Source organism: Drosophila subpulchrella, chromosome 3L (assembly GCF_014743375.2).
Source record: "Drosophila subpulchrella strain 33 F10 #4 breed RU33 chromosome 3L, RU_Dsub_v1.1 Primary Assembly, whole genome shotgun sequence".
Lineage (NCBI taxonomy): Eukaryota > Metazoa > Arthropoda > Insecta > Diptera > Drosophilidae > Drosophila > Drosophila subpulchrella.
This window is the reverse complement of record NC_050612.1, coordinates 23,785,041-23,801,195: the sequence shown is the minus strand read 5'-3', so window position 1 is coordinate 23,801,195 and position 16,155 is coordinate 23,785,041. Positions and strand designations below refer to the sequence as shown.

At 41.9% G+C, this 16,155-nt stretch overlaps 2 protein-coding genes across 4 annotated transcripts; one reads left to right on the top strand and one right to left on the bottom strand.

Annotated features, from left to right (window-relative positions):
* Positions 1-5: 5 nt before the first annotated feature.
* On the bottom strand, positions 6-2,872 carry LOC119553959 (protein odr-4 homolog). Of its 2 annotated transcripts, XM_037864653.1 has the most exons (6): positions 2,688-2,872; positions 2,412-2,586; positions 1,769-1,859; positions 1,581-1,706; positions 1,440-1,487; positions 6-1,224 (listed from the first exon to the last, which is right to left on the bottom strand). In XM_037864653.1, the coding sequence occupies exons 1-6, from the start codon at positions 2,778-2,780 to the stop codon at positions 231-233; spliced, it is 1,527 nt and encodes a 508-aa protein (XP_037720581.1). In that variant the 5' UTR covers positions 2,781-2,872; the 3' UTR covers positions 6-230. The 2 variants fall into 2 exon arrangements, with proteins under 2 accessions (XP_037720581.1, XP_037720583.1); XM_037864655.1 differs by lacking the exon at positions 1,440-1,487 and having other exon boundaries at positions 2,688-2,870.
* A 3,846-nt stretch (positions 2,873-6,718) lies between these two features.
* LOC119555023 (homeobox protein Hmx) lies at positions 6,719-12,523 on the top strand. 2 transcript variants are annotated; one of them, XM_037866168.1, is made up of 6 exons: positions 6,743-6,836; positions 7,024-7,226; positions 8,531-8,839; positions 9,903-10,043; positions 10,184-10,767; positions 11,070-12,523. In XM_037866168.1, exons 2-6 carry the CDS (start codon positions 7,094-7,096, stop codon positions 11,889-11,891), a joined length of 1,989 nt encoding a protein of 662 aa, XP_037722096.1. In that variant the 5' UTR covers positions 6,743-6,836; positions 7,024-7,093; the 3' UTR covers positions 11,892-12,523. The 2 variants fall into 2 exon arrangements, with proteins under 2 accessions (XP_037722097.1, XP_037722096.1); XM_037866169.1 differs by having other exon boundaries at positions 6,719-7,226; positions 8,534-8,839.
* Positions 12,524-16,155: the final 3,632 nt, after the last annotated feature.

Here is a 16,155-nt window from a genome sequence, read left to right as displayed (position 1 = left end):
ATATGTATATTACTTATTAGTTTATTATATTGGTGTTAAATGCTGCACAGTTTTGCTTCCACAATAAAACTATTTAACGTGATCCCTATACACATTCTTTTTTACTACTACGAGTACACAATGGATTATAAAAACAAACGATCACAATAGAGAGGTGAGTGCGTGAGCACACATGCAAATAATATATCTGTATAAAAACATTTCGTATAAAGTGGTTTGGACATAGAAGCCTACCGATCGGCTAGGACATAGTGAAGGGCTACAGAAGCCAGAAGAACCAGCAGGGCCACTGCAATTCCCACCATGTAAAGGCTGCGCGAAAGTTCTGGTTTTGGCATCGAGCTGGACAAAATTCTGGAATCGTCTGTGCGATCGGCGCCTGCATTTGCGTTTGTGAAGTTTGCGTCATCGGGCAGTCCTTCGGCCTCTACGGAAATGGTCTCTGGGTCCAGTTCCACGTCCAGGATCTGTTTGGCCTGGGCCACCACAACAGTGGGAGCTTCGCCACGGAATAGGTATTCGGAGAACTGAACCACTGCGCCAATCGATGTGCTAGGTCCCTCCGAAGGCAGGCTGAAGAACACCCTCCTCGGTGGCTCACTGATGTACAATGCTTCATTGGTCACATAGGGATCGGTGAGTCCATCGCAGTAGACTTGAATACGTGTGATCAGGGAACGCAGCACATCATCGCGCAGAAAGCGCTTCACATCTGCTATACTGTTCCGTGGACTGCAGAAGACCTTTGTGGCAATTATGCCGCTCATGTGCAGAGTTCCATTAAACTCGCGCACCTTGATGTCCGTCGGTTTGCTCAGCTGGCACTTCACCGGCAGCACTATGCTCGCTCGGATGGGGTCACCACTTCCGATGATTCCCTCCGCCGCAAGCTGGGGCAGGGAGTCCGTGGTGTTGCTGGCAGCTGTGGCAGTACCTCCACTCGCAGATGTGGGCTTCAGCTTGTCCACTTTGGCCTTTTTCTTTTTAATATAGGCCTGGAGATCGATGGTATCCTCGACTACTTCGTTCTGCAGAAACACCTCACTGGCCAGCAGGTTCTTGCGCACCGACACTATAATATGCTGGAATTGATCTTCGATGTTGACGCGACGTGTTGAATCCAATATGGGTAGCACGTCATCCAGGTCGTAGCTGCACTCCAGTTGAATCCACTCGAAGGGCTTGTCCACGAACCTGTACTCCATGTTGGAGAAAGTGCCGCCGCTGTCGAAAAGAATACACAGCTTTAATTGATGCTAAAACAGGATTAGTTCAATCAAACTACCATATAAACATTAACAATCCTAAAGGTTTACTAACACATAAAATGCATTCCGAGAAATAAGAAAAGTAGGGCAACAAGGAAAGCAAAGGAAGTGATTACTTAACATCAAACAGATAAAGTTATGAAAGTACATAGTTCTCAACATGTTAGTTACCATATGATGCATTTTATGTTTGCCGTAAAATACGTTTTTTTGCAATGTCTATTTTAAAATTGTAAGCGATTGGTTTGGTGAAAGAAAGAATACACAGTGAGACCCGTATCTGTGATTAGCGATAGCTACTTTGATACTCACTTTCCATAGCTGTAGTTTTTGCAAAGCACTTTCTTGTCGGCCAGCGAATACGAAAGAAATACGAAATCAGTCTGTGCAATATCGGTGGTGTAGACGCCAAAGGAGCTGTTGCTTTTCAAGAGCAAGCTAAAAAGGTGGGCAAAATGGTCAATAAGGTTTGATTTTCGGCTTATATTCAAAGGACTCACTCGTAGATGTCTGAAAACAGCTTTTTGGCATTCTTAAATTCGGGACTCTGCTCATTGACCACTTCAGATCTAACTGAAGACACAAAAATACCTGTAAAGAAAACAAATTATAATTATTAGTCAGTAGAACCGATAATTATACATATATGGACGTGACAAAGAAACATATAACAGATTTCAATGTCACAAAGTTACAATTAGTATCAGTTATTTTTGGGGTTCATGGATATATAAACAAAACTACTAAAATAAATCCAAATGATGAAGTATACCTATGAGTAAGTTGATTAAATTTATAATTATTTTTAAATAAGTAATTGTTTTAGTTTTTAATGGCCCTATGCTATTAAGGTTTTAAGTTGAATATTGTATTATATCTAAGGAGTTTTATAACTTTCTATTACGGGAACCTGTTAAAGCTATTCCACGACTTTCTTTGATAGTTAATTTAAAATATACCTACATTTGTAGACTAAAAGCAACTATTTCAGGTGCAACGAATGTCTAGTGAGTAAGCTAATTATAATAAATGGGTTGGGCAACAGCTCCTACTCCTTATGGCATGCATATCTTCCCATTAATATTGTTATCTATGCGTTTTGGGTAGGGCATATAAAACTCCGGGGGCCGCACGCAAACCCACCGATGACGTCAAAGGATCCGGGACACATTTTGCTGGCGCTCAGCCACTGGGAAGCCAACGCCTGTGAGTTGATGTCCGATATGGTCAGTCGGACGTCCGCAAGGTCCTCCAGGTCGGCATCCTCCTCGTTGTTCCTGGCCAGATGGACCACCACGCTCTTGGTGAGGTCCGCTTGCTATTTTCGAAACCGGAATCGGAAATTCCAGGGGGAAATGGAGATTCAGTTGAGCGGGGGAACGGAACCAAACAAAAATCTACGTGGCGGATTGCACTTACATGGCCCACAATTATTCCATATGAGAACTGGTTCTCCTGTGCGCATTTCTCCAGGTACAGCTCATCGTGTTTGCTCAACAGCACTGTGCGCATCTTAGTATAGGGGTTTTTCGTTAAATTTAATGTTAACTAAATTCGTTCCAAAATATGACCAATTTATCAATGGCATGGGCTGGTGTGACCGTTTTGTCGGGAGGCTATATTTAGGTGAAAGTCAAGGGTGTATCGATGGGAAAAACATTGCTATCGATACTTAACAGAGTTAACAGAGTTAGTTGGCCATCTCTATGAAAACCGTTACGTTGCAAAACAAATTTTTAAATATTTAGACCATACAAAATAATGTTAGGTGCTACTTAATAAATAAATGTGTATAAAGTATCAACATATTTTTTCATCCACTAAAATAATACCTAACTGTTAATAAAAACAAGAACTCAACACAATTTAAAAAGTCTTTGGGTATTTGAAGAACTTTTAACTGATTTCTTAAAAACTGAAAACAATGGAACTTTGTAAATATCTAAAAAAAAAAATTTTTTTACATAAAAAAAAAGTAATGCTTAAAATTAAACAAATTGTTTATTTAATTAATTTAGAAAAATCTATTCTTTAGAAAGTAACGCCTTAAAAGTTGTGTATGATAGATCTTTATTTTAAACAATGTGATTACTTTTTCTATTTGTTTGTTTTATCTATTCACTATTAAACCTATTTATTTAACTAAATTGGCATTTGATTTGATAAAGAGCTAAAGTGCTTACTTTTCCTAATCTTCAAGGTATTAAAACTTAATTTACCTCCCTGGCTCATAGTCGATGAAAGTATGTACCCTCTTGGCATGATCTCCAATTAAGCCTCCAGCTCCATTTCCATAACCATTACCATTTCAATCTCCATCGCAAAGTCCAGCTGCAGTGCATCTGCTGCCGTGGGGCGATTACGCACGAAATCTGGCCAAGGAGTGGATCGGAATGGGACCCCATAAGTGCGGCTCTGTGCCACCCAAATGGTCAAGTGATCGCCGGACTATGGCGCGAACGGACGCGATCGGTAATCGAATTAGGTAAACAAACACTCAATAAGGCGGGCGTACGTTGATAATGTGTGCATAAGCAAATAGGAGACGGGACCCCTGGACCTGATATATGGATGGGGGGACTTCGATTGCGATTGCGGCGGCGATGACCGGCGAAATCTAAATGAAATTTCATTTAGGTGGTCGCCAACGGCTGCGGACCATCTGCTTGTGTGAATGCTTGATTGTTGAAGTGCCACTCGATGGGGCGAGGGCGCACGCTACTCGCAGGGATCACACTGGGAAAAAATATTAGTGTCATAGTTCGGAAATCGGACTTTATCAGGGCTAACACCGAAATCTTTTCCCAAGAAATTCGGGAAATATAAGTAAATATCATAACAAGTTCCGCATACAGCGATGTCTTTGTACCCCCATATAAGTCATTGTCAAAATATAATTTTAAAACCAACGTTTTCGATAATAATATCATTTTGGAGTACTGACTTAAATATTATATTTCGGTATTCCTTCATAACTGATTTCTAAGTTATTAAATAAATATTATATTGGGTATTTACAAAATGTATGGATTTGGTTTGGAATAATGTTCCAATATTTTTCCGTAAATATGTAGATTCCGGATTGAGAAAAAATATTCTGGGAATGGAACGCACTTCGAAATCTATATAGAAAAATTACAATATTTTTTCTATATTGAAAATATATAGAAAATGGAATTCTTTTACCTCACCTTTATTTTGAAATGCGTTATAATATGGCCAATGACTGACGCTCTTTCTCGCCGTGCAGCTATCGGTATCCAGATATTATTTACTTAGTAAATTATTCCTGTTCGATTGTTTGCGTTTGCTCTGGATCTCTGGCATGAGGGCACTCGAACGTCATCGTCAGCAACGTTCATTCATGATTTGCCTTTCACAAATCGGAGAAACATATATGTGCGAGTGTCTGCCGCATTGTGCACTTTGCATTCGAACAGACAAATAAATACAAAGGCAGTTCTGATCAGCTTAGTGAGACATCTCATTATCGCCAGGTGAGGCCGATCCATGCCGTACCGTTTCACATCCAGATTTCTGGAACTCAACTTACCATCCCGGAATCGGGTAATTGCTTTTTAACTCGGCTTTCAGCTTTCAGCTTTCAGCTTCCAATCCTGGCAGCGCCGGGAGCCACTCAATTCCGTGGGCTTTGATGCAATTTGGCTTCTGTGCAGGCCACTCTGCCATTCGGACCCTGTTCTGTGTGGCTAGCCGATCACGCCATGTGTAGTTTAGTTGCAGTTTCGATTCACATCGGATTGCCTTGCCCAGGCAGCGCATCAATCATCCATCACGCACGAAAGCCCGAAAGACAACGACCTAACCTAGCAGAATAAACCTGAATGGCAAACGCCCCAATGCCACGCATGCGATGGTATATTGCATCCAAGGTTCTGGTTCGATCGGGATGGATGGGGATACGCGCTGAGCGCAATTTGGCAACCTCACTGCACCCGGGGGCGTTTAAAATACCTTCCTATGAATCTATAAGCCTTCAAATAACAGGTTAATACATATTGGGCTTCCCTTTTAAAAAAATAAACAAAGTTAAATCCAAATAATATTTTTTATTTTGGTGAAACAGGTGTCTATTAGAAACATTCTTTGATCTGACTGTAGATTTGGAGTTTAGTTAGGATCCTTTTTTTATTAAAAGAAATCAGTCTTTGTAAATTCAAAATACATTGCTCAGTGGCGGATCCAGAATTTAGTTGTGGGAGATATAAAAAAATGTTGAGAAGAGATAAAAAGTTTGGATAAAATAAATATTACATATACTTTTAAACCCAAGTGGGAGATCTATACCCATTTCTATTCCACATCATTACTACATTATGTAAACCAAGTGTAAGAATTAACAATAAATGTATTAAAACTGACAACTTTCAAGACCGAACAGCCACAACAATTTTCAACTAAAAATTTTAAACTTGAAAATGAATTTGATTAAATCGTGAAAATTATGGATGACGCTTTTAAAAATCGGCAGCAAATATCAAAATAAACTAAATACGTCGTTATGGCCTTTTTATCGAAGCCATTTGCTGGGTCTAATACGAAAATGTGAGCCAAGGCAACCCCAAAGTCCTATAAAAATTAAATTATTGTCATCGTTTTCAATTTCAATATAGTATTATAAATAATATTACATTTTAAAATTAACTGACTTAAATAAGTTTTGGACAAAATGTTCTCCTTTCCTCTTGAAAAATTTTTTTTTGTGACTTACTATTTTTAAACATAATAATTAAAAAAAAATTTTAGAAACCTACTTTTAGTCATTTGATTTATTTATGCTTCTTTAAACTAAAGCGAATTTCAATTGTAAATTGTCAGTAACAAAATGGTATAAGACTTGGTATTTGAAAGTGCCTACTTATTGGGGCCATGGTCTCAACTTTAATGCAATCAAATATTGAATCCATCAATCAGCTGAGAACATAAAGAATTAAAAGGTTTTCAATGGTACAATTCCAAATCCGATTCGGTTTTCCAACAATAAAAATGGTATATTGGGAGTTTAATGCGCCTAAAGGTTGACTTCTAACGCCCGATGTCCGAAGTTGATTTGTTGTAATGAAAAACTGAGGGTTCCCCAACTCTTCTTCTTTTTGGGCCTCTTCTTCTTGCTTCTCCCCAACTCTCTTCCCATCTCCCTCTCACACTGGCTCTTCTTCTTGCCAGTGTTTATACTTAGCGCTTCGCCAACGAGTTTATAATTGTTTGATTTGTGTGCGCACAGAGTGCGTCTATACGGTTGTCCCGCTCTCCCACGGAAGAGCGAGAGGGAGAGCGTTTGCCTCAACGGGCGCCATTATGAAAGTGCGGTACTCGCAAACCGGTTGGGCGTTTCGAAAACCACTCGAAAACCGAGTGAAACGGTTCGAGTGGAGTGGAGTGTCCCGGGTGACCAGGTGAAATTCAAGCGCTCATTGTGCTGAGAGCAGCTTTCGCGTGAACAACGTTTCAACGGAGCGCAGTGTTCGGAAGAAATTCTAAAAAAAAAAGAATTGAAAAAAGAAAACCAGGAACATTTTCTAACTGTTTCTGCCGGGATCGGCTTTCGTATGTGTGCGTGTGTATATACCTAAGTGTGTGTGTGTGAGTGAGCAGCACGCTATGAATCCAATTGACCGCATTGCGTTTTCATTTCCGTTTCCGGTTGCATTCGCTATAATCGATACTTCTGCCTTGGATGTGCGACATTTGTGACTGTGAATGTGACTGTTTTGTGCTCCACTTGCTGGAAAAGTAATACCCTCTATAAAAAAAGAATATAACAACAATAAATAAGGGAAAATTGATTAGAGCGATTCTTAGACATGTTGATTGAGCCGACTTTAAACCGTGACCTTGGCTCGCTTACTGTCGCAAATTCTGGCCTCTCCGCCGCGCACTGGAAAATGGAGCCCCATCCCCAACGCATCACATCGCTGGCCCCTCACGCCTCCAGTGGTAAGTGTCCCCAAGTGGTCGGGTTTTAATTAGCCGTCGGCAAAGTCAGACTTTGCGATTCCGAAAAAAATGTATACAGTGTTGTGATAAAAATTAAAAAGTAATAAAAGAAATTAGGTCAAAAGTGTAGTATGTCGCGGCTTTACGAAGCCCTTCAGTTTGAATTAACATTTAGGTTTAAGGGACTTTTTCCTTACAGCTCAAAATAATTTAAGTGATTTTATGATATTTTGGTAAAACAATATATTTTTTTAAGGAGCTTGTTCCAGAGCATATTAGCATATTAAAACAAATTGAGTTTAGGAAACTTGATATATTCTAAAAAAAATATTTAAAAAAAATAATGAACATCTTAAGCAAATGGAGCTGTAAGTTTATCACTTACTCAGATCTACAAAAACCAAAGTATTCATTGAATTTCAAACTTTAGAAGAAACACAAATTTTATTTTATATCAGTCGGTAATAGTGCCTTTCATTTTGATTTAGTTTTAAAATAGTTAATTGAAATCATATAAAAAACTTACAAAATGAGATGTTCGCTTTAAGAAGACAGTTTTGAAAATTTGTTACTTTTGGAGTACGTATGGCACAATATTTATTACCAACAAGTACAAACCGTTACGCATGTCACAATTCCAAGTGCGTGGCTCATTTGCCAGTCCCATTTCCTTGGCTTTTCACCATTCTGGCCCCATAGCTAAAAGATAAACAAAACTGGTTCTCATTTGATGAGCGGCACAATTGATTATGGGCCCATTTATATATTCAGTTAGGAACGACTGGGAGGTGCGCGTATGTATTTTTTAAAAAATATTTACTCGACAAACAACAAAAGTGAAACGCGCATTTAAAACGCTAATTGACAATTTGAGCGACGAGTTGCTCAAGCCGAATGATATATGTATGTTTTTTAAGCGAAGGCAAACACAATATTCTGTCGAATTAACGTAATACACAGTCGTTTTTATAAAGTCAGCTGAGTAAATATTTTAATTTTCGCCTTTTGTACTGGCAGCCCGTCGTTTCAATTAGCTTGATAAATCTGCCCGTGATGCCAGGAGATTCGTTTTGCGTGTCAACGCGTAATCGCCATTTTGGCGATCGTATTGGATATTTATTTTGCTAGGGGAATAGAAATAACGAATAACAAATACGAATACGAATACATCGTAAACCCATCAGTCATTTCGGTTCAGTCAACACAATTAACGGTTAATTTATCATAATTAACCATTGTGGCCGGGACAGCTAAAGCCACAATAATGACAATGGCCAATTATCATTCAATTCGTTCAATTGCAGTAGCGGCGGCATCCGTGGCAGCAGCAGCGGCAGCAGCAGCGGCGGCGGCAGCAGCGTCGGGAGGGGGATCCGGAGCGGTACAGGGGGTCTCTGGTGCCTCCACATCGCCCACATCTGTGCAAATACCGCCCGGCTTTGGCGGCGCCTCTGGAATGCCACCGGGAGCAGCCGGTGCCGCGGGGAGCACCACCCTCAACACCCTGATGTCGCAGCATCGCCTCCTGGAATTCTCCCGATTCGGCGGTCTGCGGGGCTACGATATCGCCCAACACATGCTAACGCAGCAGGGCGCTGTCTCCAAGTTGCTAGGTGAGTTAAGAACCTTAAGAACCCTAAGAGCCCAAATAAAGGTGTAAAATGTACCCCCTAGTTCCGCCATCAGATAACTAATAGGCACTTTGTTTTCGATTTGTTTGCTAATTTTTATGATAAACATGTTATTATCCTGCGAGTTCCCTTCCTCACATCCCAGTTGTATCCCTCGTGTGCGCAGCCGTGTAATTTAGCCACTTAAAATTGCATAAACTCCTGGCTGGCGGTGGCCAAAACGCGGCTGGCTCATTAATCAAAATGCGGCGTGGTGGTTGGTGCGTGCTGTCCTGGCACTGTGAAAAATAATGTTTAATGCAATATATGTGTCATAGAATAAATACTACAGGGATACAGAAAAAAGCGAAGTATTTAAAATATATATAAATATACCCCCTAGTTCCGCCATCAGATAACTAATAGGCACTTAAATAAGAACTCACATTTTGAATAACCCTGAGATTGAAAAAATAATCTTTATAAATAGTTTCTTTAACTTTCCAACAATAATTTTGGTTAATATTTATCAGTTTATTTATGGCATAAAAATAAGAACAGTAAGACTTTTTATTTGGAGGTTTTCTATAACGCATTTTATTATAAATTTCCTTCAGTTATTGGATCTTGATTACGTATCGTAAGAGAACCATTACCATGCTTATTTACTCAGGACGACTTCGTCAAATTTTTTTTTAAAAACCCAATTTTGCTTTAGTAAGGCCTAAAATATTATTTTGAAATAATGACTTGGCCATATTGATTGGCATTTGCATAGTTATTAAATATAATTCCTTATCTTAGACAATTATCATGTCATTACTTAAATATTTATTTAAGATATTCTTCGAAAACGGAGTACCTCTTTTTTCTCAGTGCCTGTACCGAGCCAGGTAGTTCTTCTCCCCTCGTTTATTCCAAAACGCTTCATGTTGATGAGACCGACAGATAAAGATATTAAAAACAAAGGATAAGCCAGGCGGCCAGATGGATTGCCAAAATCGTCCGTGCATAGTCATAAATCGATTGTCTCATAATTTTCTCGGATGTGCTCTGATTTTTGCAGGCTCGCTGCGACCACCGGGCTTAATTGGTGGCTCAAAGCCCAAGGTGGCCACGCCGACGGTCGTCTCCAAGATCGAGCAATACAAGCGGGAGAACCCAACGATTTTTGCCTGGGAGATACGCGAACGCCTGATCTCGGAGGGTGAGTGTGCCAGATAATTGCAGCTAATCCGGTGAGGGTTATGGACCCAGAACCAGATTGATCGCCGATTGATCGACGGCCGCATTTAGCTTTTAATCTCGATCTGGATTGGTTGGTAATTGCGTAATCCCGCCTTGCAGGTGTCTGCACGAATGCCACCGCTCCATCGGTGAGCAGCATCAATCGCATCCTGCGCAATCGAGCCGCCGAGCGGGTGGCCACTGAGTTTGCCCGGACCGCCGCCTATGGTCTGTATCCTCCGCCCCCTCATCCCTATGGCAGCTTCACCTGGCATCCGGCTGGAAGTGTCCCAGGTGGCCAGGGGGTTCCCCCGCCACCGCCTCCATCCGCCCTGTGGTCCGTGGCCGCTCCCACGCTTGCGAATCTGCCGCCAAGTGCCTCCAGTGCGGTTCCAGCTCCCACTTGTGGTTCCCTCAGTTCGGCGCACCTCATGGCCGGCGGTGCAGGTGGTGCACCCAGCAATAGGGCCATTTCACCTGGTTCTGGCAGTCATGATACCCTGGAATCGGCTGACGAAAACAGACACATAGACTCGGATTACCTGGATGACGACGATGAGCCCAAGTTCAGGCGGAACAGGACCACCTTTAGTCCGGAGCAGCTGGAGGAGCTGGAGAAGGAGTTCGACAAGAGCCATTATCCCTGTGTAAGCACCAGGGAGAGGCTTTCCAGTCGCACCAGCTTGAGTGAGGCGCGTGTTCAGGTGAGTCGGGCAAATATACATCCTCTGGATATTTAAAAGTAGAGTTCTAGATTTGCTAAAAATCAAGACAACTTTCATCTCTTTCTCAAGATCACTTAATCTTGAAAATAAAATTCAAGAGGATTTTCGTCTTGATTTCAAGAACTTTTCTTAGAGAAACTTTGGTTTTCTTTTTATATTTTCTTTTTGATGTTAAACTATCTCTCAAAAATATTTAATTGGTCTCTAGATTACATAAAAGAATTACCCATATGTTTAGTTACCCGTTCACTATTTAACCCCTTTCCATTTCTCCTCCACAGGTCTGGTTCTCCAATCGGCGGGCTAAATGGCGTCGCCACCAGCGCATGAATCTCCTGAAGCGACAGCGCTCCAGTCCCGCCAATCCCTTGCACTCGCAGCAGTCGAACGATGCGCCGGCCAGTTCGCCCACGCCCAGTAACCACAGCAGTGCCTCCACCTCCGCTCCAGTGGCTCCGGTTGTTCCGCCTCCTCAGCAGCCGTTGCCCCTGTGCGGCGATCACTCGCCCCAGGCTCCGCCGCCCTCGGTGATGTTGCACCCCCTCCATGGACCGCCCGGTGGCCATGGCCACCATCACCATCATCCTCTGCACCTGCCCACGCATCCGGCGGCCCTGCAGCTCCTCAGTCACTACCACCAGCAGCAGCAGCAGCAGCAGCAGCAACAGCAACAGCAGCAACAGCAGCAACATCAGCAGCACCAGCAGCAACTTTCACCCACTGGATGCAATCCTGGAGCGGGTCACCTTTCCATGGGCGGGGAGCGGAGTGCGTTTAGGAGCCTGGTGAGCTCTCCCTCGGCTGCCGCCTTCCTGGGATTGGCCAGGCAATATGCAGTGGCTGCCTCCTTGACGGTGGCCGAGGAGCAGCGCTCCAGATTGCATTATTCCTCATCCTCGGCAGGGGGACTACCCACGGCCGGCGGTGGAGATGGAGGAGCAGGCTCAACCATGACGGTGGACAACTCGTCGTCCGACTCGGATGAGGAGATCAACGTACACGACGATTCGGATGGTGAAACTGAGTCGCCGGCGGCAAAAGTGACCCGCCTGTCATCCTCCGATGCGCCGGCCACGTTGCAATTCCTAAAGCATGACCGCTAGATATATAGGCGGCGGCAAAGTCTAATTGAAAACTTGAGTTGTGCGCGCCTCTGTGATTGACAGCGGCAACAATAGCAACAGCAACAAGAGCCACAGCAACTACCGATGGAATTGCAATTGCAACTTGGTGGACTGAAACACGAGACGGGCAAACAAATCGAAAACCAAAGTTAAAATGCTGCTCACCTACTTGCCTGCGGTTCGGGGTCGCTGGAAAAAAAAAAAACTAGATACAAAAAACAAGCAGAAAAAAAAAAACAGCATCAACAATATAATGGGCGGCTTAAGATTAGCTGAAATTGTAACTTATACTACGTAGCGAACACGCTTGTCCCATTTTAAAATGCACACACATCTATTGTACGATGAATACCCCCCAGTTATGCATAATTACTATACTTGTTCATTCGCCGGCTGCCGACTTACCTCATCACCATTTAAGGCTATAGCATATGCAATATAACTCTATTTAGCCCTTACTTTAAGTAGTCCTAAGACATCTTATTTATGAATGCGTATTGTGTAAGTATAGTTTTTGGTTGCGTTTGAACTGATATCTTCTTATAGACTAAGTGTTTTGGCTCAAATCAAAAGGCAACCCGTACTCCCATGAGTGAGAAACCAATAAAAAGTGCAAGAAATAATTGAAATTCCTTGTGTTTTATTCGGGAAAATAAGAAAACTATTTAACCAGGAAATCGGTTTGACAACAAATACAATTTATTCGTTCAATTTGACGCATAATTATCCATTCCAACACAATGGGGGAACTCAGAGACACACACAAAACACGGCCGATGAGCATAAATAAGCATTTAACACTCGAAAGCTTCTTAAAACGTTATTAAATATTAATACAATCAATATTCATTGTGTGACCGAACGAAGACAGAAGAAATGCCAACGAAATCGAAATCGATAACCAAAATACGCGCATAGAAATCGCTTAAATTTCGAACGTAATGGCCAATATGTCCAAATCTGGTAGATAACATCGACATTTTAATTATAACCAAATGAAGCCGCGCACAAACACACAGTGGAGACAAACTATAAGATATGTATGGATGGTATGGTATGGCATAGGATGGTATATGGTATACTATATGGGAGGGGTACTCCGCTGACCGATTAAAAATGCCGAGCCAACTAAGCACATAAATCAATGTAAATTATGGTGTTAACAAAAGGCGAGCTTGCAGGCTTGGATTGGATCGGATCGTTGACTTTTTTAGGTTGGAAACCGGGTGGATGCGCGTCTTTATATCTGGCCTGGCCGAGATTTAAATGAGCTGGGGGCCTCTTCTTCGGGGCCTTCGCATCTGATAAGCGAGCGTGGAGCGGAGCTCTTTCGTGTCGATACTTACAGCTCCGATCGGGATTGGGTTTGGGTTTGGGGATCGGGGATTTCGGATCGGAACAGCATCGGGTGTCCACAAATTCAATTTGCTTGGGTTTTTATGAGCAAATGGCCGCCCCATCCCAAAGCATCCATCCAACCGACTTATTCTAATTTAGTGCGGAGCTGCTCGTGAGCATTCCTTTAATAAATTTAAATCACCTTCTATTGAAAATATTTTCACCTCGCGCCCATAAATTATACATTATACGATATTTATACAGTCTGCGCCACCTCTGTCTGTGGGTCAGCAAAAACAAAACCCCATATATTGTATACATATATATATTTTCGGTGTTTGTTTGGTTCGCCTGGGGTTAACGCTGATTCAATGGTTTCGTTTAGTGTACTAAATTTTTGATTTGGAGGCCTGGGGTTTCCATCAACATATTTTTTTTTCGAAAACGGTTCGGTTTGGAGGAGTGTTTCCTTGATGGTTTGATGGACCAGGGCAAATGTGGCGCTCTCATGAGCGCCATATAATCGCAGTCAAACATTTTTACGATCCACCATCTCAAGCTCGTATATCCACCGTCCACGGCGAGCTGATCAGTTGGCCACTTGATGAGTCCCGGGTCCTCGAGATTGCCCTGCAACTTTGTTGCCAAATGTTTGTGGCCCGCTGTTGGCTCTGAGCAGTTTTTATTGTTTGGGTTGGCGGAAATCGATGAACTTTACCAAGGATCCATGGTCAGCTACATTTTACACAGGGAAAAATGGGGAAAGATAATATTAATAAAGCCAGCTTAAACTTAAACTTAAACATCAAGGTAAAAACTGATACTAACTTTATGGAACCAGATGTACAAGATATAAAGTCCCCGATCTCGTTTCCATTTCAGTTGGATAATAATTTATATATTAAGTACATTTTTTCTGTTTATTCTATTTCTCCGAAAGTTAGGATATCAATAAAAGTATATCGATTAGGAACTAAAAATCGTATCGGATGAAAATTTTATTCTTGATAATTATAATTATAAATAATTGTCTATAGACAATTATTATGTATTTCATTTTAATATTTGGATATTTAAATTTTCCGTTTTTTCTCAGTGCATTTTAGATCGCCATGCCTCCCCGGGCAAGGAGCCGGTGATAAATCTGTTGGCGAGCCGGCGCAACATTGCCATTGCATACTTCTAAATGGACCATAAACGTGCGAAGTCGCAACACCAGCAATAACTAAAGTTAGTTACGTTTACTAATATGACAACAATGTTGTCGGGGGCCCTTCCACTTCTTAACCCATCGATGCAAATGCGAGTTAACCAGTGCCAGACGCATGCGAATATCGTTCCCAGATTGTGAATGGGAATGGGTGTCGTTATTCCGCCATTATGTTTACGGCTTACAAAAACAAATACCTCAAATGCAAGGGTCTCTCCCTGGGCACCAAAGTTCCCTCCCCCTCCTCGGTAATCAAACACGCAAAAGCAATTAAGTCGCACGGGCCCATGGGTTAAAGGATCTGCAATTACATATAGTATGGTTTTCATAATGTCACGAACTATAACTAAATAGGAAAACAAGTTGTACCAATTTGGGTAAAAAATCCACATAATTCTGTGGTTTTGATGTAACATATTATATGTAAAATATTCTGGGAGATTTGGTAAGGATGAATTCCTTTATAAGGATAATGGGTAGTTTAAAACCTCATGCGTAAGTACGTTTGTTAAGATTATTTTCCCTTTTAATTTATTTTTAAAAAATTGTAGTACCATACCAAAGCTGCTAGAAAATATATAATTTGATTGGTAAAACCTAAGTGGTTTTCTTCTATAAACTCCTGTCTTAACAAATTGAGATAAGTTTTATATATATACGGTGGATATATCCCAAGGTATGCCTGTGAAACATGTTGGGGTATTGAAATGCGTGAGAGTGTCGCCATCCAGTCGACTGATTTATGCCCAAACTTAAATGGCCACAATGGCGATTCAGATGACCCGACCCAGGTATTCCCCCTCCCAGCACCCCAATCCACCTTTCAGCTCCCCGATTCCGAGGGTTCGACGTCAGGGCCTCTGTTAATGAGCCGAGCGATTAAAAAATGTGCATTTGTGTTTGTCCGCTCCTTAAATGAGCTTGAGCTTTTAACGCGCAACCCTAGGAGTTTTTTTTTAGGGGGATTCGGAGGCGGGGACGTAGTGATTTTGTCTCGTTGTCATCTCATTTGGAATTGGGCGATAAGACAAATTTGTTTTCTTTGTTTATAACTTTATGCAGATACAGGTTTCGGTTTCGGATGCGCTGCTCCAACGGGCATCTTCGACTTTTTCCATATTCCCAGCCTGAAAACTGGGTAGAGCATACGAACTTCGGTCGATCCAGCTCATAGAGTTGGTATATATTTAATCTTTGTCGCCTCGCAAGACCGAGTCTCAAGTTCCGAGCCGAGACAACAACAAAAGTGGAATTCTGAACATTGATTTGAATTTTGAATTCAAATGTCTTCGTTGTCGCTGTGTTTTTATTCGGGGTTTTATTTTATTTGGCTGCGGTGGCAGCTGCCGGTGACATCTTCATTAACGAGGAGTGTGATCAAAAGAGTAATGAGGTGTTGATAGTGCCCAAAAGCGAAGGGGCTTTATGCATTCCCCCGTGGATTAATTAGGGACAATGCCACTAGCCCCGGTCCCCAGAAGTTGTTCTAGTATGCCCCCACTGGTAATTGTGGGCCTCTTGTTTCCCCAATCGATTCCAAGTCTTTGAAGTCTTTCAAATCTTTTAGATCTTTTTCGATCTTTCGAAATCTTTTCAGATCTTGTGATCCTAAGTCTGGCTCTGATTCCGATTCTTGTTCATGCTCGAACCCGTATTCAACGCAGCTGGGGCTTTTGTTATGCCTGAGCAATTTGC